The following is a 25,757-nucleotide window of genomic DNA, read 5'->3' as shown; positions in this document are numbered from 1 at the left end:
CAGTGAGCGGCAGTTCTGTGGGCGGAAATGCCTTGTTGATGCCAGAGGTCAGAGGAGAATGGGCAGACTGGTTCGAGCTGATAGAAAGGCAACAGTGACTCAAATAGCCAACCGTTACAACCAAGGTAGGCAGAAGAGCATCTCTGAACGCACAGTACGTCCAACTTTGAGGCAGATGGGCTACAGCAGCAGAAGACCACACCGGGTGCCACTCCTTTCAGCTAAGAACAGGAAACTGAGGCTACAATTTGCACAAGCTCATCGAAATTGGACAGTAGAAGATTGGAAAAACGTTGCCTGGTCTGATGAGTCTCGATTTCTGCTGCGACATTCGGATGGTAGGGTCAGAATTTGGCGTCAACAACATGAAAGCATGGATCCATCCTGCCTTGTATCAACGGTTCAGGCTGGTGGTGGTGGTGTCATGGTGTGGGGAATATTTTCTTTGGGCCCCTTGGTACCAATTGAGCATCGTTGCAACGCCACAGCCTACCTGAGTATTGTTGCTGACCATGTCCATCCCTTTATGACCACAATGTACCCAACATCTGATGGCTACTTTCAGCAGGATAATGTGTCATAAAGCTAGAATCATCTCAGACTGGTTTCTTGAACATGTTAATGAGTTCACTGTACTCAAATGGCCTCCACAGTCACCAGATCTCAATCCAATAGAGCATCTTTGGGATGTGGTGGAACGGGAGATTCACATCATGGATGTGCAGCCGACAAATCTGCGGCAACTGTGTGATGCCATCATGTCAATATGGACCAAAATCTCTGAGGAATGCTTCCAGCACCTTGTTGTATCTATGCCACCAAGAATTGAGGCAGTTCTGAAGGCAAAAGGGGGTCCAACCCGTTACTAGCATGGTGTACCTAATAAAGTGGCCGGTGAGTGTTTATAACTTTCTGAAACCAGTTAATTTGAAAGAGAAAGATTTTCACCAGAGTACCCCTTTAATAAAGTACAACACAAAAATCAAGAATGATGTGTGAAATGTACCACACATATTTTATGCTATTCCAGAAAATAGAATAACCTGTGACAAACAGATGCTCGTGATTATTTGCAATAAGATTAAAGGTCAGGAGCTATAGGTATTTTAGACTACCATCATTCTCCAATTACAATTCTAAAATTTTTGAGCATTACTGTAATAGGGAGACCCCAGATTGTTGCACCGGCATCAATCTCCATTAAATCTGACTATATATATATATATATATATATATATATATATATATATATATATATATATATATATATATATATATATATACATATATTTATATATATATATATATTTTTTTTTTTACTTTGTGATTTATTAGCATCCTTTATTGCCCCCATATGTAAACACCACTCCTCATACATATATTGTTTTACATTGCAAATCTTAGCCATGTTTATAGAATACTTATAAGCCTAAAGATTTCTGGCCAAGATCTGAGCCTTTCTAAAATGTCAGTGAAATGAAACCCTCAGGGCTCAGTGTGTTTTAATAATGGGCACCCGTGTTATATGATCCATGCACCGTCCCTCTCATGTATAGAAATGAGAAGCAGACCTTAATATTGTGATCTATTGATCACTATGAGATTATTAAATCTAGTACCCATGGTATCAGCATAAGATGATGAAAGGTTTCTGGAAGCAGCTGCTTGTCCAATATCTGTCAGTTCCATTAACGATCAATATAACTTTATTTTAGGTCTGTGAGAGTTTTGTTTTTCTCGCATTGAGATTGCTCTTTTATTGCTACCACTGTTTTCAGCAGAAGACATTGTCATACACAGGTCCATTTCATATATCCCAGTAGACAGAATACTATATTTTTTATTTTTTAAGTTTTTAGTAAAGTATCTTACATTACTGTACTGCTTTTCTCCCCCATGACCCTAATCATTTCCTGGTTTTCTCTAAACTGTGACCTTGCTGTTGCCATGCAACAGTGCACACACACTCCCACAATCCTTTCCTCAGGGCAAAGTGGAGACCAATTGCCAGTACTACAAGGGTCCTATTACACCGAGCGATTTTTAACGATTAACGACTAACAATAAACGATCGCAAAAGAGATTGTTTATCATTAACCTGAAATTGTTCACCATATTAGACAGAACGATGGTCGGTAGTTATGATTGTTACTACGATCATTATTGCGATTGTTACTATGATCGTTTATTCCTTCTGATCCCAGCAATGAACAATGTGCTATTACACTGAACGATTAGTGAACAAATGAAAAACTTGAGCGAACAAATGTGGAATTACAGCGAATGATAAGCGAATCATTAACAATACTTTTAGGTTCAGATCTAGATCAACTATCAACAACATACGAACGATTTTGCGATCGTTGCCTACAATTACACAGAACGATTATAGTTTAAATTCGAACGATATAACGATTTTTCGCACGATAGTCGTCCCGTGTAATAGGGCCCTTAGAGACTGCAGCTGAACTGTGCATGACTGGCCCGCCCACCTTAGTGGGTCGTAACCAAGGGCAACAGATCAAAACAATGCAGGCACATCGGGATTAGTAAGTCTATATCTCTCATACAGTACAGTACAGTTTTGGAAATGCTTGTAACTTAAAATATATTTAATTTGACATAATGTCGCAATTTAGACCTATTTTTCTTAATGACACAATTCCTTTAATATCATTGTCAAAATATGTGTCCCCTTTTTAGTCACGTAGATGTCTGGTGCCGATGAGTCTAACATTTTTATCTCCTTCGAGCTTTTCTTTTGCACTTGTACAATATTATATTGTGAAGTTCCTCTTCGTCTTGGTTGCCTTATACAATTTTTGCATTGTAAGTAATTCTCTTATGTCACGTCAACAATACCTGTCTAACACTGAGTGTATTCAGCAGAATTTTCCCTTTCCATGACACAAATACGTACAAAAGATAATTTTCAGAGGAAGACAGGTGAAATGGCGACCAAAGAGGTTTCTTTAAACTTCCACATAAAGTGTTGCTAGGCAACAAGTCCTTCGTGATTGTTAATGCCTTCTATAGTCCATGATGTTGCCATACTCTGTCCCTAACCTGGACTTTAACTTTTACCCAGTTTGTGTTAATATGTTCTCATATAGTGCGCATAATGCTAGGTAGAGCACTCACTTAGGTATATCTACATCACAGGCCCCTACACAATGCATTCATCAACTAGATAACATATGTATAAGCGTGTGTCTATAGATTATATGCAGTCATTATACACAAGTGCACAATGTCTACATAGTATCTCCCCATGTCTTTCTACCCCATAGGAATAATATACACAGACTTAGCCCATGTATATCTTATATAACACATGTTATATCTACTTCATTATAACATAGGCACTGTATAGGGGATATATATATATATATATATATATATATATATTACTCCAAAGGATCACCCACAGCACTCAGTAAGTGGTAAAATAGACATACTTTATTTCACGATGATGCAGCACAGCAAACAAGTCAAGTGCAACGTTTCAACGACCTCCGTCGTCTTTTTCAAGCGTGACTTTCAAATAGCAACAGACCTTCTTATACAGGTGCATTAATTAGTGCTTTAACATGATTGGTGCACACAAATTCATTATAGTTAGGGTTTGACAAGCAGAGTGTATATACGATCGTGTATAATATGTACATAGGTGAATAGTGTACAGTGACTAAGATCAAGCTTGAGCCGGGCGGCAGATTACATAGATCAGGTCATAATTAAAAGAATAATGTAGTTCAATTCACAGTAGTTCAGGCTCACCACCACTGATCTGCATCCCGAACCTTGGCAGCAATGCGCTTGCGTACGCTGAACTTATAGTCATGATGGACGTCATCTAGTAGGTGTATCCAGTCGTTTCTATGGACGGTGGTGGTTAGCCTGAACTACTGTGAATTAAAAAATCTATGATCTATGTAATTTGCCGCCCGGCTCAAGCTTTATCTTAGTCACTGTACACTATTCACCTATGTACATATTATACACGATTGTATTTACACTCTGTTTGGTGCAAACAAATTCATTATATTTAGGGTTTGACAAGCAATCATGTTAAAGCACTAATTAATGCACCTGTTATTTGAAAGTCACACTTGAAAAAGCCGACGGACGTCGCACTTGACTAGTTTGCTGTGCTGCATCACCATGAAATAAAGTATGTTTATTTTGCCACTTACCTGGAGTGCTGTGGGCGATCCTTTGGAGTATATTGTGGAGGTCTTGGTCAAGACTATTGTACCTGCGGGCACCCTTAAATTACTATGTAGTGCTGCTCAAAGATACAAAAAGACTGTATATATGTATGTATATAGATATATATCCCTATACTATCTATATATATATATATATATATATATATATATATATATATATATATATATATATATAATTTGTATAGATATGTATAATTTTTAAGCAAGTCTTTACAATAGTAAAATAAATTCATCCATCTTAATGAGGTAGCTCACAAAAAAAAAATTCAAATCAACTGGTGACAGAAAGTGTCAGAGATTTGTAAGTAACTTCTTTTAAAGAAAGTCTGACAGAGTGTTCTCTGCTGCCACCTCTGCCCATAGAAAACTTCTCCTGCCCTCCAGACTGGAAAGAATACCACTTCCGGCAGGACATACAGCAGCTCATAAGTACTGGAAGATTTGAGATTTTTTTTAAATAGAAGTAAATTACAAATCTCTGTAACGTTCTGGGACTAGTTGATATGAAATAAAAAAAAATTGTGAACTACCCCTTTAAGATGTTATATCCATCTCATAAATTGCTGGCATATTGTTGAGAATGGGTTGGTTGTAGTTCCCTGCACAATTGGTAGGCCAAGAATGCTGCTGTGTAATTTTAGGCTGGGTTCACACTACATATATTTCAGTCAGTATTGTGGTCCTCATATTGCAAACCAAACCAGGAGTGGATTAAAAACACAGAAAGGATCTGTTCACACAATGATGAAACTGAATGGATGGCCGCCATATAACAGTAAATAACGGCCATTATTTCAATATAACAGCCGTTGTTCTAAAATAACAGCAAATATTTGCCATTAAATGGCGGCCATCCACTCAATTTCAATATTGTGTGAACAGAGCCTTTCTGTGTTTTCAATCCACTCCTAGTTGGTTGCAATATGAGGACCACAATACTGACTGAAATATACGTAGTGTGAACCCAGCCTAAAACAGCGAAGGTACTGATATGAAACTTGGCTGCGACAACAGCATTCTCAGAGTCAGCAGGACTTGCAGAGCTTGGACCCCCACCAATCATAGTAATGGCATTTTCTACCTGACAGGTCGGCGCTCGCTTGCTTCAGTGGTCCCCTCATCCATCCACTATGCACAATCACTTGAGACACCACTGACATACACACTAAGGGTGGTGTTACACAGGAGAATTATCGGTCGAAAAATCGTTAGATCATTCAGATTTTAACAACAATAATCGTTTAGTGTAATAGCAGACAACAATTAAACAACCAATGAGAAATCGTTGGTTGTTTGATAGAATTTGGACCTATTTTTATCATTGATTGTTTGCAAATTGTTCGCATGCAATAAAACGTTGTTTGGTCATTTGCAGTAGCAACGAACGCAGTATCGAAGACATTACGACCGCAAGAACTATCATAAGTAATGATCATCATTCTGTGTAATTGAGTGAACGATTTCAGGTCTTTCGAGAACGTTTATCGTTGAAAAATTGCTTCATGGCATAGGACCCTGACTGACACACGTTACTGAGTGACTGACACACAGCACTTATAGCTCAGTCTTCTCCCTCTTCCTATCTGTCAGGCTGTGAGGTTGAGGGCCTGTGGGTCATGTGATCAGGTCCTTCACCCTTTTCTCTCTCTGTGCAGGTTCTACTGTGTCTCCGGTACTTGCCCAGGTAAGCCCTGTGCTGATGCCTGCCCTGAGATCAGTGCTTTTACACGGTGCAATTAATCAAGTAGCTTGGCCGCATGAATGATCTTTGTCCCCCTCCTCCTTTGGCTGTTATTCATTCTGGAGGAGGCGGTGACCAAAGAGTGGGACAGGAGAGCCGGAGAGCAGAATGCCAGATCACACCGCAGTGCTGAAGGTATGTATGCACTGTTTGTGTGATTTAGATATCGACAGCAATAGATATATGCATATCTTTGCTGTCAGTTTACACAGGGATATGTGCAGCTGATAGCAATAAATTCTGCTGCTATCCAAAAGATGATCAGCCCATGTGAAAGTGATAGCGATCAGCTGAGAAGTGGGAAAACGCCAGATCCTCGGCTGATCGCTGTCACTTTCATATAGGCCGATTATGGTTCAAAGGAGTGTTTCTAGCAATGCTTCCAACTGTAATCTACCTGTGTAAAAGGCCCTTTATGCTTCACATTCATCTCTAGAGGGACAGGGTCTGTCTATTGTCTTCTAAATAAATGATACTTGCTGTAAAGTTAAAACGGCTTAGGCAAGATGGCAGCCCCCATAAAAGTGTATGGAAAAAAAAGTCAGAAAATAGAAACAGATTAGAAGAAAAGAACATATCTCATGCTGCCTATAATCTAGGCAATATTTAACTTAATATGTTGCTTGACTAAAGTGTCAGTAGTAGCTGACCAGCACGATTTGGATATGGTATTTAAACCATAGAATCTGGCCAAGCTGAAACTGTGGGGCCTAGTAGGGTTGGTGATGGAGAAGACTGGTGCCTATCCACTCCTGCCTCCAAGCACTGATTATGGAATTGAATCAACACCTACCAATACATCCAGAATCAATAAAGAAATCACATGAAGATTTAGATATATATGCCCAAAACTTTATTGAAAACATTGCAAGAAAAAAGGGGGAAAGGAAAGATATTAAAATCAAAACTTGGGAGGTGGGAGACCATACAGGAGGACAGGTATATGTTAACAATAAAGTGCAATTGCAAATATTAGGTATAAATACAATAACTCATTACAGCCAGGTTCCTCCCTGAGGAAGCGGTACAGCGAAACAACGTTGGAGTGTGAGGTGGGAGGCCTGAGGCTTTAGGGATTCTATCCCCGGGTAACTTTGTTTATGTGCATGTGCCTACATATGGTGAACATTTAGCTTATACAGCCTGTGGTTTACATACTTTAGCACTTGCACTTTATATACAAATTTTGGTTTACAACCTGGCTGTAATGAGTTATTGTATTTATACCTAATATTTGCACTTGCACTTTATTGTTAACATATACCTGTCCTCCTGTATGGTCTCCCACCTCCCAGGTTTTGATTTTAATATCTTTCCTTTCCCCCTTTTTTCTTGCGATGTTTTCAATAAAGTTTTGGGCATATATATCTAAATCTTCATGTGATTTCTTTATTGATTCTGGATGTATTGGTAGGTGTTGAGTTAATAGCATAATCATCCAGAAACCTATGGTTTGGATATTGATCTTCTGACAACAGAATCTAGAATTTTTAGGTGTAGTTGATTATGGAATTGGTTCTTATGGGTTGCCTAAACCAGTCTAACTGGTTTCTCTTACATAGATAGAAAGAATGGACATATACACAATAATATAAATGCATCTGAAGAGATTTGCTTTCAATGTAAAACTTCATACTTTTAACAGCTGTTAAAATGTACGAGCGCCAAAAAAATTACCATACAGTATTGACTTCATTTACATCCTTAGTCTTAAGGCATCATTAAATAGTACTTTTAAACCGCCAACATTGCTCTCCTCAGATAGACATAAGTGCTACGATTGTATAATTCTAAGTAGATTGGAATGTCTCAAAATTATAATTTGCTTTCTCGATTTAATGAGGTAAAAAAAAGAGGAACATTCTCACTAAGCATCTTGAAAACACTTGTCGGATAGGTAGGAAGGCACTGTGCCAAGATTTACCCCAGAATTAATGTCCTGTGTTGTTTCCTTATAAATCCTTGAAAATTAAGCTTTATAGAGAAACACTGACCGAACATTAATTCCAGTACTGAAAATGTGACATTGTAATAGAGCTTCAGTCATTACCATATAATGTCTGCCATTTAAATTCTTACCATGTGCCCAGCTGATCTAATTATACTGCACACATTTGTATTATGAGAAACAAGTATCTTTGTGAGGAGTATAAACACATCAAAATTCTGTTTACTGGGGCTTTTTATCAGATTTTTGACCCGTGCAAGCTCAATTTTACTACCTCAACAAGTCTATAATTATTTCAATTACCTAAGTCATTTGCATGTGTAACTATTAACATGAACACTTCGCTGCACAAATTATCTCGTTTGTATTTGGGAAAGGTGTCCTTTTGTCTAACAATCACCTCACTGCCCTGTCGGAGATGGCACAATGCAGAAAAGCAAGGTCTTATTTGTACACATCTGCATAATGACGCCACCTGTTTTGTGACATTGGTAGTTGTCCTACACTGAAAGTTCAGAAATAAAAGTCGAGGGAACGGTGTCTGACCTCAGGAAGATACTCAGATTGAATAGAAAAAAAAAAGATACACAGTTTGGTGCGATGATAACTGATCTCACAATAACATTATAACTAAATAATCAGTAAGTCCTATATGCATCATGTGGATTGAATAACACCATTTTTATACAGGTCAATTTAGGGGGGAAACTTCTTAATTGTGGGGAGAAGCTTTGTCAAAATCTCATCCATTTTGCTGTTATTTTGTTTGGCTGTGTGCAGCTCATGATATTTGGTCCGTGTGCTGGCTGCATTTAACTGAACACTTATCTGTGACAAGACTCTTTGCACCATAATTTAAGATGCAGTGATATCCTGAATGGCCAGAGCGCTAGATGTAAACAAGCCTATAATATGTCACAAATGAAAAAATGCTATATAATAAGTTGCCCTGAGAGCCATGAATTATAGCAACAAAAAAATATTTATTTATTTTTTTTTGGGGGGGGGGGGGGGGGAGATTAAAATCTCCTCTTTTTGGCCTTTATTTAAAGATTCAGGTTTCTAGTCTGTACACATTTTGTCTTTGTTATGCTATGGACTTTATTGTTTACTGGAGATGAGCGAGCATGCTAGTCCGAGCTTGGTACTCGTTCGAGTATTAAGGTACTCGAAGGTACTTGTTGCTCGCACGAGCATCTCGCGATACTCGAGAAAATGGCATTATTCTTTTCCTGCAAGTTTGGCCGAAATTTCTCAGCCAATCAACATGCTGGAGACTCTTAGGTACATTGTGCAATGACGTGGGACCCATACATGTCGATTGGATGGCCAGATCAGATGACCCGGGCATATAAAAATCTGGCAAGGCGGTGCTCGCCTCACATGCATGCTGGTAGAGATTAGGGACAGAGCTGCTGATTGTTAGGGAGGGAATTAGCATTCCTGTAGGCAGGGACACTAGTCAAAGAACGCAACAGCCCGTGTAAGGGCTTAACATTTTTATTTATTTTAGAGTACTCTAGACTGCTGGCTGGGACTTGCAGTGCACCTACCACGATCTTAGCTGCACACTGTGGTGATCGACTGCTGGCAGAAAGGGGACAGCAGGTGGTGCATGCAGTACAGCTGCATAGAACCTCACTGCTCATTGACCTGTGTAAGAGGTGGCATACACCATATAGCACCACTTACACAAAGACTCTATACGACAACCTCCAAAAACTAGTCTGACCAGTATCTTTTGTCATCTGCAGCCAGTCTGCAGGGTTTCTTTCATTGTTAGTGCAGCCAGATCCAACCTCACTGCTCATTGTCCTGTGTAAGAGGTGGCATAAACCATATAGCACTACTTATACACAGACTCTATACGACTACCTCCAAAAGTAGTCTGAGAAATATATTTTCTTGGCTTGCTGTGATTTGTAGTGCAGCTATCTCAGTCTTCACTGTGCAGTGCCCATAAAATGGTTCCAAGTGATGCAGTGGTTCTGGGCAGGGTGACAGCACCTGTTGAGGAGGGAGCAGTGGCACACATTCACGCCCTAGCTTCTTCTTGCAACTTACGGGGTCTCATGGTACACCGCTATTGAAACTGCAGCAGTGTGAACAGGTGATAACGTGGATAGCGGATAATGTGTCCAGTAACTTATCCACCACCCAGTCTTCCACGCAGTCCACCCACGCTAGCCAAGGGAGTGGAACCCTTGCTCCAGCAGCTCAACCTCCTTTCCCACAGCCTGGCCCTTCCAGGAAGAGTTGGAATTCAGATCCACCATGCTCCCAGGAACTCTTTTCTGGACCCTTCCCTGAGTCTGAGCAAGCGGAGCAGTCGATCTGTCCCGATGCCCAAACTATGCAGCTCATGCAGTCAGTGGGTGATGAGAGTGGGGGCTTGCAAGTGGTGTTTGAAGAGGTGTCTGATGATGACGATGAGACCCGGTTGGCAGACAGTGACGTTGTTTTCATGGCTGTAAGTCAAAGTGGGGAGCAGAGTGAGGAATTGGAGGAAAATCTGGTGGATGAGGTGACTGACCCGGGCTGGGTGGATTAGCCTAGTGAAGACAGTGCTTCTGAGGGGGAGGCAAGTTCACCCGCAGGACCGGTTGGAAGAAAAGGGGTGGACAGAGGGAGAAGCAGGGCCAGAGCAAGTAGCAACTGTTTCACGTAGTCAAACTCCAGGACTAGATGTTCGCAAGTCTGGAGGTTCTTTGAAGAAACTGCGGATGACTGACAGACTGTAGTGTGCAACCTGTGCCACACCAGGATCAGCAGGGGAGCCACCACTACCAGCCTAACCACTACCAGATTGCGCAGGCATATGAGTGCTAAACACCCCACTCAGTGGAACCAAGGCCGTTCAGTGACTGCAAGTCGCACACCTGCTCCTTCCCCTGTGTCACGTGCTGGCTCTGTCAGTCCCCCTGCCCAGGCCCCAGGCACAAGCGCCTCCCGCCCTACACCCACCCCTTCACCTCCACTATGCTCCACACCCTCTAGCAAGGTGTCTACATGAAAATTCTTCATGTATCCTCTTCTCCTCCAGTTTCTATTCTTAACCAAACGCTGACCCAACATCCAATTTTTCTAAGGGCCAACCTTGTCAGGCTTAAGTTTAACTGCTACCTCATCTACCTTGTTCACTGATTTTTTTAACGCCATTGTTGTGCTTAATGACCCAAAATTTTCAAGAAGTGGCATTTGAGCACAGTGCCCTGTCACTGGGCTATTCACTATGACCCCTACTATCATCAGTGTTTGCAAGACTGTTTACTTGATTTTACACATGTATAAATGGTTGTGGTTAAGACACTCAAACTCCTGCTTTATGTCCTGCAGGAAATGTTTTATTTTCAGTCTGACACTGCTCTCTGCTGACATCTCTGGCCAAGACAGGAACTCTGTCTCGATTTTCTATGAATCCTCATAGAAAACCGCTCTTGCTCTGGACAGTTTCTGTCTCGGCCAGAGATGTCAGCAGAGAGCACTGTGTCAGACTGAAAATAAAACAACATTTCCTGCAGGATATACAGCAGCTTATAAGTATGGGAAGACTTGAGATTTTTTAATAGAAGTAAATTACAAATCTATATAATTTTATGACAGCAGTTGAATTGAAAGAAAAAGATTTTCGCTGGACAACCCCTTTAATAAAGAAGTAAGGAAGATTGTCAAAATGTCAAAATACTTTTGACTGTATAGTGTACTGGAATATCATTTACTGCAGTCTAATCATTGGGACTGAATCAGTGTATGAAAGATCACAGTAACTGGGAGTTTTGGTGTCTCATAAGATTTGTTTGACCTTATATGCACTATAAAAAAAAATCCATGTGTCTATATTAGCATTAATATCATGTGAATTCAAGGAGAATGCCATCTGAAGTTTGTTCATCTGGATGGAAAGCTCAGAATGGGCATTTGATAACTCTGCTAGCAGCTTGAGAAAAAATATCTTTTGCCAAGCAGGAAAATCTCTAGCTCAAGCCCATTACATGCATTGCTAGACCCGCTGAACTGAAAGATTGGTGGCAAGCTAGTAAAGGCTGTAAATTAATTTTTTTCATTCTTATTACATTCTATATTAAATTTGCGGTGGCAACTGTTGAGAGATATAGGCTAAAAAAGATATTATTTTTGACCTTGTGTTCACTTACAGGCCAAGATTATGTAAATACTAGGATGATGCTTGGCTTTATACCAAGTTGCTTGAGCTTTTATTTATATCAAGACTATTGCGTGCTTGACCTATTTTGGAGATTTAGGGACTTTCCAGCCTTTCTAATCATCACATTACTTATATTAAAATGCCATGGCATTGAAACAACAATATATATATTTTCTACACTGGCGGCTGTTCGTAATTGATATGCAAATAAAAAAGTTGCAATTTACTGTAATACATGGAAGCATGAAGGGGCAGATCAATTGGGAGACATCTAACTGGCTAATAGCACAGCTTTCAAGCTAATAGCACCAGTTACCACCCATTTAGAATTTGGGTATATATAAACAGAACCCCTCCCCCAAAGTATTCTGTCTAAACATGATTAATTGGTAGTCGGTTTGTCAGCCTGCTGCCTTTGTGCTGTTCTGCTCTAGGTGCCTGGAAAAGCTGAATCCAGTTCTGGGAAACTGATAAAGCTGGATCCAGTCCTGGGAAACTTCTCCCAGACACCTGGGAGTAGCAACATGCAGCTGCATGGACTTTAAAAGCAGCCGTCTGACAGTCCAACTGCTGAGCTAACAAAGCGCTTCACTTCTTTTATAGGGTGGGTTCAGTCTACAGAATCAGTCCCTAGTACCCGCTCATGGCCGCATGCCTTTCTGCCGGCTCCATAGACACCATTCTATGGGCGGGCAGATTCTGCTATCTGCCAAAAGAATTGACATGTCAGTTTATTTGGTGGAATGCGAAATCCGCCCATGCATAGAATGGTGTCTATGGCACTGGCGGAGAGGCATGCGGCCGTGAGTGGGTACTAGCGAAGGAATCTGACGGAATTCATCAGTGCGTATTCCATAGTGTCTCTCCTACTTGACAAAGGGGCAATTTATGCCTCGAAACGCGTTGTTTATGAGACCATTAAAATTAATCGTTTTACGTCATTAAACCTGAAGCCGTGAAGCGCCGTCATTCTGGCTCCTGTGGTCCCCGCCTACCCTGAGGATCCGACACTTCATCTACCATTCTCCATTCCCTGATCTCCTGGCTTGGGATCTCAGCATCTACCCTTGGAGCCTGGCTACTACCTCTCTCTTCACAGTGCATACAGGTGTTGTGTTCTTAGCACAACACCATCAGGTGAGCAGTTTTATTATCAACTTGTTCGACCTACAATCTGTTGTTTATGTTATCACCCTATGGTGCCCTTTCCACCATTTTTTTTTAGCCCTACTCATGTATATAGATTGAGAATTTTTAGTTAGTTTCATTTCCAGATATATAGTTAACACTGTTATTTTACACCTTTGTAAGAAACTAATATTACAGTAAAGACAAATACATGAAAAAGATATTGTAGGTACAATAATATTTATTGGAAAACATTTTATTTTCAAGTATTTAATATAAAATTTGTTAATGCAATTGAATATTTGTTCTGATGCATATATCGGAATATATTACATACCAATACAGAAAAAAACATACAATATTTTGCTCAATATTTACATAAGGGAGATACATTTACAGAATATGCTGTCTAACTCTGAACTGTGGTTTCTATTAGAAAAATAATAATTTAGATTCCTTTTCATGGAGTAGGCTTACACTGTTTAATCTCTCCTGGCAATACTAAAACATGCTGTAGTTGATCAGAAACACGAAGATTAAAAATCTTTTTAAAAAAAAATCTGACTTGAATATGCTAAATCACTGGTCTGTAAGTTTGGGCAAATGTTTAAATCTGAAGGGACTTGGGCTGGGCTACAGGGGGCACGTTAGCCGCTATCCTAACCTATTACATTTGCTTTGTATGCAGGCCAAAACTATGGACTTCTCTTTCTCCTTTGAAGGAACACTATTGTTCTGATTTTCTGCCGGATATAGGCCTTACAAAAATACAAAGTGGCTGCCCAAAACCAATAATGGGATATTCTGATACATAATGACTCATATTGTATACAAAATAAACATAAAAGTATAAAGGACCAACACAAGCAGGTGCATTTCAGCAAGGTAGACTTCAAGTATCTTCTCTGAAAGCCAGAGGTAGACATCCTGTAACTCATCTGACATTGAATTCTCATGTTCAGTGTGGTGGATGGATGGATGAAATATTGTATTTAGTAACATCTGATAAGCAACAGGTTGCTTAAAACTGTAATTTTTTTTCCCGTTTACCTGTCCTAAATATCTATGTCTATGTGTTATTGTTCAAGCCAAGTCCCAAGTTGCACCAATTTTAAATAAACCCTCCTGCGGGAGGTTAAAACCATTAACTTGGTCTATATTCTAATAGTCTATTGTGTAAATAATTTTCAGTAGTTGCTTGTCTTTCTAACTCTCCTATGTAACCATTAATACAGAATTACACACTTTCAGAGCTACCTAGGTTTAAATGAAACATCCGATGTAATTACCATTACAGCAAAGAGTTCTATCACAATTCAGAAACAAAAGCTGAGGGACTGGTGCACAATGACATCTTCACTCACAAGAGCACATCACAGATGTAACTAAAGTTCAAGTTCATCGGCCTTGCAAAATGTCCTTTACCTAAGGAATACTTCTGGATCTGCCATGCTACAGCATTTCGCTAAATGTCTCTAGAATCATGCGCAGTCAAGTCGTTTTGATTCCCTCGAAGGCACAAAATTTCCATCTCTTTTCCAGTGTGGCTCCTACACCAGTGAATTCTTGTTTAAACATTCGAGGTAACCTCATGAGCAAAGACTCAATTTCATTAGCTGATATCTGTAAAAATGAAGAGAAAAAAACCTTAAAATATTAAAAAGCAGATAGTACAATATAACTTTGTTGTACTATTTTACATGAAACCCTTATTTTTGGAGGTTTTGTCTCAAAGACAACCCTTTTCAATAAGCTCTATCGTGGCATTTACATGTCATACAGCAGGGTCTCTTTCTCAAAAAGCACTCACAAAGATCAACTCTAAGGCAGGTTTCACACGTACCGGATCACAGTGGATTTCATGCTGCTAGTTCTGCAGCAAAACTTACTGCAATACTCTGTAGTGTCATTCCCTATGGCTCTACATTCTCTCAGCAGATTTTCAGTTTGCAGCCAGAATGTAGCCCCTGCCCAGTTAATCCACCGCTGCCGGGCTAATACATTACCTGTCCATGCTGCCATCTGCTTCTCCGGCTCTGGAAAAAGTAGACAGGTAATGTATTATCACAGAAGCTGGTGGGTTAACTGGGCAGGGGCTATATTCTTGTAACGGAATGAAAATCTGCTGTGAGAATGTAGAGCCATAGGGAATGACACTACAGCGTATCACAGCGGATTTCAATGTGGAATTCATAGCATGAAATCCACTGCGATGCGCTACGTGTGAAACTGGCCTAAGGCTACATTCACACATTCCGTTGTTTAGCCCATAATTGTGGATCTGCAGTAATGCTAAGTTTACACGAGGCAATTACTGGCCCGATTGTACGATTAACAATTTCGAAGTAACGATTTTTTTTTTTCAAACGACCCCCCCCCCCCCCGCTGCTCCGATCGCCCCCACCGCCGCAGCCAAGAGCATATGTTACCTGCTCCACACAGCAGGTCTTCCGACATCCCCGGCTCCATGGCTGAAGAGATGAGCCGGGAATTTGAAACGGCTCCCCTTCAGCCAATCAGTGCTGAAGAGGAGCACTGATTGGCTGAAGAGGAGCCGTTTGAAATTCCCTGCTCATCTCTTCAGCCAATCAATGCGCTTAAGAGGGGAGTCGGGGATCTCGAAGACCTGCTGCGCGGAGCAGGTAACGTATGCTCTTGGCCGTGGCGGTGGTGGCGATCGGAGCGATGGCGGGGCGATCGGAGTGACGGCGGGTGGGGGGAGCGACGGCGACGGTGGCAGCGGGACTATCGCGCGACGACTGTTTACACGGAACGATTGGCGAACTACGAACGACGATTTATGAACATGTTAAAAGATCAAAATGAACGATTTTTCGATTGTTCGCCGCGTTTACACGTACGATTACCGTTCGAATTTGATCGTTATCGCGAAAATTTGCGCGATAATCGTTCCGTGTAAACGTAGCATTAGGGTTAATTTACACAGAAAGATTATCTGACAGATTATCTGCCCAAAATTTGAAGCCAAAGCCAGGAATGGATTTGAAAAGAGGACAAATCTCAGGCTTTCCTTTATGACCTGGTCTCTGTTTATAATCTGTTTCTGGCTTTGGCTTCAGATCTTTGGAAGATAATCTGTCAGATAATCTTTGTGTAAATAGACCCTTAGGGTACTATTACACGGAACGATAATCGGCCAAATTAACGATCTGTGTAATAAATACAACGATCAGCCGATGACAACGATCATCAGCTGATCGTTGATATAGGTTTGAACCTATAATTGTCGGGCGCCAACCGCTCATCGCTACGTGTAATAGCGGTGTGCGGCCGGCGGCTGACGATTTACATTACCTGACCCGGGGGGAGAAAAAGACCGCAAGAGGAGCCCTGCAGCCTGGACGGGTAAGGGTGAGTTCACACTGCGTTTTTGAAATCCGTTTAACGGATCCGTTTTTTTTAACGGACAAAAAAAAAATAGTGTCGGCAACGTTTTTGCATCCGTAAAAAAAAAAAACAGATCCGTTTTGATTTGTTTTTGTTTTTTTATAATGGAAGTCAATAGAAAAACGGATGCACACAAATGCATCCGTTTTTTTTTTTCAAAAAACGGATGAAAAAAAAAACGGATTGCAAAAACGCAGTGTGAACCCAGCCTGATGTATAAATTTAAGCAAGGGCTGCAAGGACAAAATATCTTTTGTCCATGATAAATCTTTAGAGAAAATTATCAGGATATTTTCAGAACATTTCCTTGGTGTCATTGATCTACTGTAAAGCCCAATATAGACTAAAAAGTGTGCGGAGGTATCTGTGAAACAATATTTATCACACATGTTTTAACTGTTTAGCCATGATCAATAGCGATCGCTTAGGCTGCATTCACACGTTCCGGGGAGTTGTCCGTGCTCACGAACAATTTTACAGCCCATTGCTTTCTATTGGGCTATTCAGATGTTCCGTGATTTCACGGATCCGTGATCCGGTCCGTTAAAAAATAGGACATGTCATTACTCGGAACGGATGCACGGAAAGGATTCCCCATAGAAATCAATGAGATCCGTGTTTTTCACGGATGTACACGGATGTGACATCCGTGTTCATCCGTGAAAAACACGGATGTGATGTAATCAATGTAATTTAAAATGCTTTAACACAGATCCGTGAAAAAAACGGACACGGATGCAAAACGGATGAAAAACTGACTGTTTTGCACGGATCACGGAGGTAGCTGCCGGACCACAATCACGGACCGGGAAAAACACTGAACGTGTGAATGCAGCCTTAACCTGACAGCTATTAAAAGGTATATGGTAACTGGTTCTGCAGCAGAATTACCAACTATTCACACAGTAGCTACTAGGATATCTGGTAAACTTTGCATGATTCTAGAGTGGTTTATTTATTCGGATTTCCCCACCTCTGTGTCACAGGGACATGGATGTCCGTGTTACTGTAACGGTAATTTTCTAGTTAATGAGCAGCTCCTATCTAGTACTGAATTAGTTGTGGGCTGATCCTGGTGCAATAGCTTTTTGTTTTAATGGTAATTTAGCAATCATTTTTTGAACCTGTTTATTATCACCCTAGAGCTAGAATAGGCTGTTTATACCATCAAGTGTATTATGTTGGCGTTCTCATGTTACTTGAAAACTATTAACATTGTAATTGCATTTGATGAAACCTCCCACAGTGTTAAATTAGTAACACCTAACTCTAAATGTCTATTAACAATCGCTAAATGACTGAACTGTGGAACATCCATGGAAATGTAGGTGACATCTATATGAATGCAAATTAATTCATTATGGTTGATATTAAAACGAAGAGCAAAACACAATTTTTCTAAGAGTCAAGCAATTACTGATACAGTACAAAGGAAGAATGTCACGTCCTGTGCTCCCTGTCACGTCCAGTGCTCCCTGTCATTTACATCTATATTTATGGCCAAAGGTTTAGAAAGAATATTACTGTTGCCAAAACAGACAAAATATTCTTTATTCTAAACATTGTAACACTGATTGTATTCAAGGGGATTCTGATATAATACTTGTTAATATATTTAGCAAAACTGGTGTAAAAATAAAAACTAGTTATACTTTCCCATGAAAGGCCCCTGGAGCTCCTGGTCCCCAATGCTCACTGATACTCCCTGCTTCATAGATAAGATGTCCTAGCAGGACTTGCTTGGCTCAGCTAATGGATGGCAGAGATGGAACACTACCAACACCGCGGCCAGTAATTGGCTGATTGGGAAGGTCCTGCTCTGAAGCAGTCAGAAATGGTAATCAGTGAGGGTCAAGAGAGCAGTGGAGTGGGTGTTGCAGAGTTTTTTTTTTTTATAACTTTTTTCCACCAGCCCTACCAAAATGTTACACACTGAAATACCCCTTTAAAATCACCTACTTTTATACAATTTATAACTGTTAGATGTGAACTCTTATCTGTAGTATCACCTGGAGAAAAACAATGCCTTGAAAATAGGTTTTCCCCAACAGAGAAATGAATGGCTAAAAGATTGGATCAATCCAATCTCCCCAACAATTCTTCAGTTTATTCCTGCAAAGCAGTACAGGGAACAGTGCCATAGGCGGAAAGGAGGAGGCTGAACATAACAACATGCACCTACTTCTCCAACTCCAGTGCAGGGGTCCGCTGTCCCCCGCTCCGGTTCCCGGTCCCCTGGTTACTTCCTGGTCTGAGTGGGCACCCGGGTCATGATATGTTAGCCCCATTCAGCGACCATGGCAGGGTCCTGTCTTGGCTGATAAGTGGGGCCGACATGTCATGACCCAGGTCCCCACTCAGATAAGGAAATGGTTGGGGGAACGGGAACCAGAGCAGTGGACAGCACTGGAGTCAGGGAGGTAGGTGCATGTTATGTTCAGCCATCTCCTTCCCGGCTCTTTTGTTTGACCCTGGACATCTCCTTTAATGTGTACTGTTTACCGTGTTGCAGGCTTGGGGGATCCTTTTATTGTGCAGGTCCCTCATGGATATTTTAAGTGTTTTTAAATAGTGTATAGGGATTCTGTTTTGTTTCTATGCCATTGTATATTTTTTGCTTTTTGGAACTTGTAATAAATATTTTTATAGTTTTGCATTTTTTGTTGGAATGCTCCTTTTTATAACATACCTCTGTTCTATATTGAGCTTCTACTGTTTCTGCTGTAGCTGACAAGATAAAGGCAGGGGGAGGGGAGAGTACAATGCAGCACTGTCGACATACAGCAGTATCGACATACAGCAGTATAGACCCCATCCTCACTTCCTGTGTTCTGTTCTGATCTAGCTGTTAATCAAGACAGATTTTCCTTGACAACAGGCAGTAGACAGTGGACCATTTTTTACAGTAAGTAATAATTTCTGGTTAAGGTAGTGATTTACAAATATGTTAGGAATCACAGTTCAGCTCAGTATCTCAAATGAATACCACTAAATTTTTAAATGTTGAGCTGTTTCTGGAAATACACATCAAACCCATTAATGTAAACCTGAACAACCCCTTCATATTTTGTAATACTTGCAAATTTTAAGATTCAGGTTTACAATTTGACTGTTAAAGGAGGAAAAATTTCTTTTTGAAAAACATAGCCATGATTAAATAGAAACACTCTTCACAGTCCAGAAACATGATGGTTGAAATCCACAGTGTGACTAGAGAGATTGGATAAAGGGGGTAGTAATAAATCTGCTACAATAAAACAAAGTAGATAATGAAATGAAGTATATTACACTCATCAAAAATTAATTATAAAAATTCATTGATTGTAGAATTAGAAAAGAAAAGATGCATTACCCTTGAGTCCAGCTGTTGAAGATAAGACCACAAGTATTCTATATTGGCTCCGAATGGGTGGACATTTAAAAATGTTGAAATGATACCTGAAAGTCAATAGAAAATGTAAATTTGTATATACTGTAGTAATGATGTACCGCCCTGTGGAAAAAGTTGGCAATTTGTTAGTGGATATTTACATAGAATACAACAACCTAGGGCTTTTCAGCTGTTACAAAGCACTACAAGACCCCAGCTGGATTGGCACATTGGTATTTGAAGCCCAGCAAGAACAGCTGGTGAGCCACAGGCCGCCAATTTTTGCTTTGTTTTATAACATTTCCAGCAAATTTGAATATAACCTTGGAATATTATGTGCAGTTGGCTTCACACCCCAGATAAAGAGTTAAACATAAAGATATTTCACAGGCATGACCAAATTTGCTTCTACTAAACCCAATAATTCACAGGAGTGAAACATTCTGCAGCCAGGTGACTGCAATAAAACAATGTAGAATGGTGTTTTTCCAATTCAGTCTGCTAGAAGCTTATTAACCATCCATTTTATGCTTGATTTGCCAATACAAAATTGCAGCTACTAGAATGAGGGAATTATCATTTTTCTTTAGTGCGGATGTTCCCTCGAGAAAATATTTTATAAAGATGTGTCACGAAACACATTGGCTTGAAGTTTCACTGATTACACTGTTCATAGTCATAAAAACTGTTTAATTCCCATTACAGCTAAATAGACCTGTGAAGAAGGTGCAGTCCCCCATCATGTAGTTACTTACACTTCACTGAAATAAACCATCATATTAACGGACTGTCAAGATTCCCAGCATGTAAGAGACATTCTAAGTAGCTTCATAATGTTATAGGGGACTGGGGTGTGCATGCAACCATGTGAAAGCATTCATACACACAACTGACATGTAAGTAGCCACAGCCAAGAATATGGGTACAAATAGGAGAGAAGGTGAATTGACAATGATGTCTCAATTCACCAAAAATGTCATTGCATGTGGCTAAAGTGTTGGACATTGGAGGAGCCGTAAAAGGATTTATCGGAGTAAACAGTGATGGCTTGTCTAAAGGATAGGACATCAATATTTAATTACGGGGGGGGGGGGGGGGGGGTCAAACCCCTAGGAGCAGGGGCGTAACTACCGCTGTAGCAGCCATAGGGCCCACCGCATCAGGGGGCCCCCTGGCCTTCTCCAACAATACACTGGACCCCCTAAACTGTCTTCTTTTGCAGTAGGAGTTGGCTGAGCAGGCCTCCTGGAATCTGCAAATGTCCCTTTAACTGAAAGCACTGCAGTTAAGACTACACTTCACAGTTTGGTCAGTCGGGAGGGGGCCCAATCACAATTTTGCTATGGGGCCCAGCTATTTCTAGTTATGCCACTGCCTAGGAGCCCCAACGATTAGTAGAAAAAAGGAACATAGGTGTTCCCACAAGCACAGTGACCCCTTTATTATTTACCCAGGTGCTGTGGCTTGTCCATATTTAGCTATGCTGTATCTCTACCTCTTCAATTTTAACAGATTAGCAGACTCTTCAGGCATCCGATCACTAACCAAAAATCAATGGACTATCCTTTGGCTCTCTCTATACTATTGTCAGAGCCCCCTAAAATAATTTTGTCAGATTTGATGGGAAGAAATGCTGCAGAAGTTTTCTTATCAAATTGATAGACACCACACCTAAACCTGATTGACTCCCGTATATGCCAATGGGTCCGTTGGACATAGTTGGCTTATATTGTTAAGCAGGTTCAGTGTTTATGGGATTAGAAGACAGTACTTGGGTCTTGTCTTACCTATGAGCAAGGCTTCTTTTTCCGATTTTAGAGCTTGTCTTTGTTTCTCAGAGTCCTTTTCTTTATCATGGTTGAACACAGCAACATTGACTGTACCGTTTTCCTGCATGTACAAGGAAAAAAAAAAATACAGCTTTTAAACAGTTCTTTGACTCTTATTCTGGCAAGTTTCAGACCATGTACAAGTATTTGGTTGACTGTTTCCTCGTCCCTGTTCTCCAAATAAAAGACGAGCTGAAACAAACTATTAGCTGAAGTTTCTAAATCTTTAGGAGATGATGTAAATGATGTCTGGCTCCAGCACCCACCTTTCATGGTGCTGTGAATTGGCAGTGAATGTTTTGCTACTTTAATTAAACTGAAATAGCGGGCTCATAAACATAAGGGAGATTTATGCTTGAAGAAAATGAAAGGAAGTGTAATTGAAATATAAAAAATGAATTTCTGGATTGGAAATGCTTTTACTCATTAAATTAATAATAGAACATCGCATCCATTGTGGAAATGCAAATTGTATGCAAATAAGACATTTATTAGGGCATACATGAAAGAAGAGTCTTCCAACAGAAGTAGGGAAATAACCCTGCCATAATATGCACTGTCTATACAGTGGGTGCTGCTTTCTGTGGAAAAAGTGGGGATATTTTCCATGTCCTACAGGTTCCAGTAGTGCAACAGGCCACAATTTCTGGACATAATATACTCCTCCACATTGAAACTGCAACACCAAGAAGGACAAGCTAAATCAAGGAAGCCGCAGGCCTTTACAAGAGAACGTCAAACTCTCCTACTCACTGGATAGTGGTAAGGGGCGGCATAGTGTACAGCAACCAGGCCCCTTCGCTCTTTATTTCACTAACAGATCGGCGCAACATTCATTTGGCTGTGGAACCAGTGATATGGCCAATCCTCTTAAATGTCCAAGGAGCCTTTACTTGTGTGTTCACACTGTGCTTTTGGGTTTACGTGTCAGTGGTTTCTATTTTTTTTTTAATGCATAGAATAGCTTAGGAGTCTGTGCTATTGTGTCCAACAAGAAAATACATATATGTTTATTTTATAATTTACTTCAATGGAAAACAATACAGTTTAGCATAAGTTGTATAGTAATAAACGTATTCATTAAATGTAAATACAAATACAGTTTGAGCGCAGTCTAAGGTTGCGTTCACACACAGTATTTTGGTAAAATTTTTGCCAATATTTGTTGCCAAAACCAGAAGTGGATCTAAAACTCCAAAATTGTTCCAAATCTTTCCAATTTAGCTTTTCTCTGTGTAGGTTCTAAATACCGTCCAGAACCCAGCCTTATACCCCTTTAGGCTAGGTTCAGACATAGTATTTATATCAGTCTTTTGGTTAGTCGTTTTTCATCCCAAACCAGGAGTGGGTTGAAAACACAGAAACTGGGCATATCTTTCCATTATAATTTTGCCCTGTCAGTTCCAATCTTGATTTTGGTTGAAAAAAGACTGAAGAAAATACTATGTGTGAACATAGCCTTAAACTGTTCTTTGGCAGCAGTTGGAAAGCAAGAAAAAAAAAATGAAACAAGGTTAGAATGCTAGGAGAATGAGCTCCCTGACGCTCCTCCCCCGGTGCTGGCAAAAGATGAATCCAGTCCTAGAAAATCCCAGGACTGGATCTTTCTTTTCCCAGCACCCGGGGAGGAGCGGCATGGCAGCTGTCTCACTAAAAGCTCCTGTGATCCTGGCTTCAGAGAAATGTGGTTGGCAGTTAGATTGCCACTGAAGAAAAGGCAGCCATTATAAAAACAGCCATGGGTAGTCATTAAGTGGTTAAGGAGAAGTCTCCTCTTGTCCCATTCTAGTGAATGGGAAAATGCTGCAGTACCTTGTACCACCGCTACAAATAATTTAGCATTGCAAAGATATTGTAATGCAATGCAAATATGCAAAGCATTTAAAGGCAATATACACACTGAAGAGTCTGCAGTGCCTAAACTGTAGCATTGCCAGGAGTTGAACCCCCACTGATCTAACATTGACAGCCTAGCCATATGATAGGCCATTCATTTTTTAGCCTGGATAACCCTCTTTAGGTGGTGGCTTACAGGCACAAAACCCTCTGCTTTCACACAACTCAGAACTGTGCAATAAAGTCCCATATAATGAAAATTCTAGTTGTGCATGCAGATAGTGTAGGTAACAATATGTGAGAGCCTTGTAACTCTTTCCTAACCCCTCCTTTTGCTCAGTACTTTCCAATTTCCCCAAATTAGAGCTCTGTGCCCTGAGGCTCTGGAGTATGATTTGAAAACCCAATGCTGTCAAAGACGTTCCTGAATCCTAAACCTGGAGATCAATGCAGTGGATTAGCCAGTGAATTATCAGACAGCTGGTCCGTTCCTCTGTGCCCTTATTACTTCTTAGCAGTCTTCCGTAGCCTGTTTACACTCCACAGCCATTCCCAGTGCAGCCATTTTAATCTGCTGGAAAATGAGGTAATGTGAATGTTCTGCATAGTTATCTATGGCCGTCCCAGGTATGTAGCTTCCATGGCAATCACTCATAAATACACTATGTACAGTACATTATTAATACCATCAGTAACTGCTGACATGAAATGGCTATTATATGTTACCATAATCTGTGAGATTGAAGAGGCACTCCTAAATTCTGAACAATGGTAATTTGTTTCATGTAATGTTTTTTGTAGAATAATCCCTAAAATACCCTGTGAAATATTAAAAATGACATGTAGTTGCTAGCCAATACGTCCTCCAGTAGTTCTGCAGTGGAGGTTGGACATGCGCACTTGATCTCCGCTCTCATGGTATACTGTATTGGTAATTGTCTATATACAGCAAATCCATAAAGACTAAGTATGCGCAGTGACAACTACTGTGCTGCTCTGTATGACAGCTGAGCCTATGCAGGAGGCTACCTACCAGAACCACTTCTCAAGAGTGTATAAAAGGGTAATATACATATTTAATATTCTGAGTACATTTAGTCCAGTGCAGAATCATTGACAATGGACAAGGAGGTGCCTGTAACTAAGAGGAGACGCAGTGGGGTGGGGGATAATTTACTGGCACAATTATGGTATACTAGTTTTCTGGCATATCAAAGTTGTGGCCTTTTGAACTTCTGGACTGGTTGTAATTGGAGACAAACTGATAACAAAGACCATCCGATCTACCAGTAATTGGCATACATTATACATCTACATTTGCTTTTACAGACAACGAAAAGAAGGGCCAAATATATCCTATCCCCAATTCCTTCAGTGCTTATTCAGCAAAGTCAACTGCAAAAACAGAGGAAAGAATCCAAATACATAGAAAAGAACCTAGTACGCTTATTTGGGCATTTGACATCTCTTCATATATTAGCAGCAAGGTACTGGGCTTGAAAAAAGCTAAAGACTATAAGATAACCCTTTATATTGAACATATGAAATTTATCCAAAGAGCCAAAGATTTAGAGCAGATTACCATTCTGGCTATCCTTCTGGCTATTTATTGTCCTACGACAATAAATAAAGCAGCATAGGGCACATGTACTGTAGCTCTATTTTGATGGGAGACTCAGGACCTTGTTCCTGAGACTGCGGGGGCTTCCCACTACTTGGATAGGGAATGAGTGGTAATGGTCTGATATCCCCTTTAAAACAGGATTTTCCTGGTAAAGGTTTTCATTAATGACAGTGTCTACAGTATTTAAGCATAAAACTTAATACATCATAGAGACATATTAATGTTTCTATTGGTCGGAATGTGAGTGTTCAGACTTCGACCGATTACGATAGAGAGTCAGAAGAAGTTGGCACTTGGCACGCTCTCGCCTGCGTCCATGTGAAGTGACTGCATAATGTAAGGGTCCTATTCCATGGGCCGATGGGGGCCCGATCAACGATGTAAACGAGTGTCGATCTCCTAGATCGGCGCTCGTTTTCTGGGCCTTTTCCACGGCCCGATGATCGTTAAGCGAGGGCTGCAGGGACATAGTTACC

At 40.4% G+C, this 25,757-nt stretch overlaps 1 protein-coding gene across 8 annotated transcripts in view; it reads right to left on the bottom strand.

Annotated features, from left to right (window-relative positions):
• Positions 1–13,487: 13,487 nt before the first annotated feature.
• Positions 13,488–25,757, bottom strand: part of ENOX1 (ecto-NOX disulfide-thiol exchanger 1) — a 454,877-nt gene continuing 442,607 nt past the window's right edge. For all 8 annotated transcript variants that reach the window (XM_069970542.1, XM_069970544.1, XM_069970543.1 and 5 more), the window contains 3 exons: positions 21,780–21,882; positions 19,975–20,060; positions 13,488–14,837 (listed from right to left, as the gene is read on the bottom strand). In XM_069970542.1, the coding sequence (XP_069826643.1) occupies positions 14,706–14,837; positions 19,975–20,060; positions 21,780–21,882 (321 nt within the window). In that variant the 3' untranslated portion in view covers positions 13,488–14,705. The remainder of the gene's footprint in view (positions 14,838–19,974; positions 20,061–21,779; positions 21,883–25,757) is intronic.

This window comes from Dendropsophus ebraccatus, chromosome 5, assembly GCF_027789765.1.
Source record: "Dendropsophus ebraccatus isolate aDenEbr1 chromosome 5, aDenEbr1.pat, whole genome shotgun sequence".
NCBI classification, from domain to species: domain Eukaryota; kingdom Metazoa; phylum Chordata; class Amphibia; order Anura; family Hylidae; genus Dendropsophus; species Dendropsophus ebraccatus.
The sequence above is the reverse complement of the archived record's forward strand: the minus strand, read 5'-3'. Positions and strand labels throughout refer to the sequence as shown.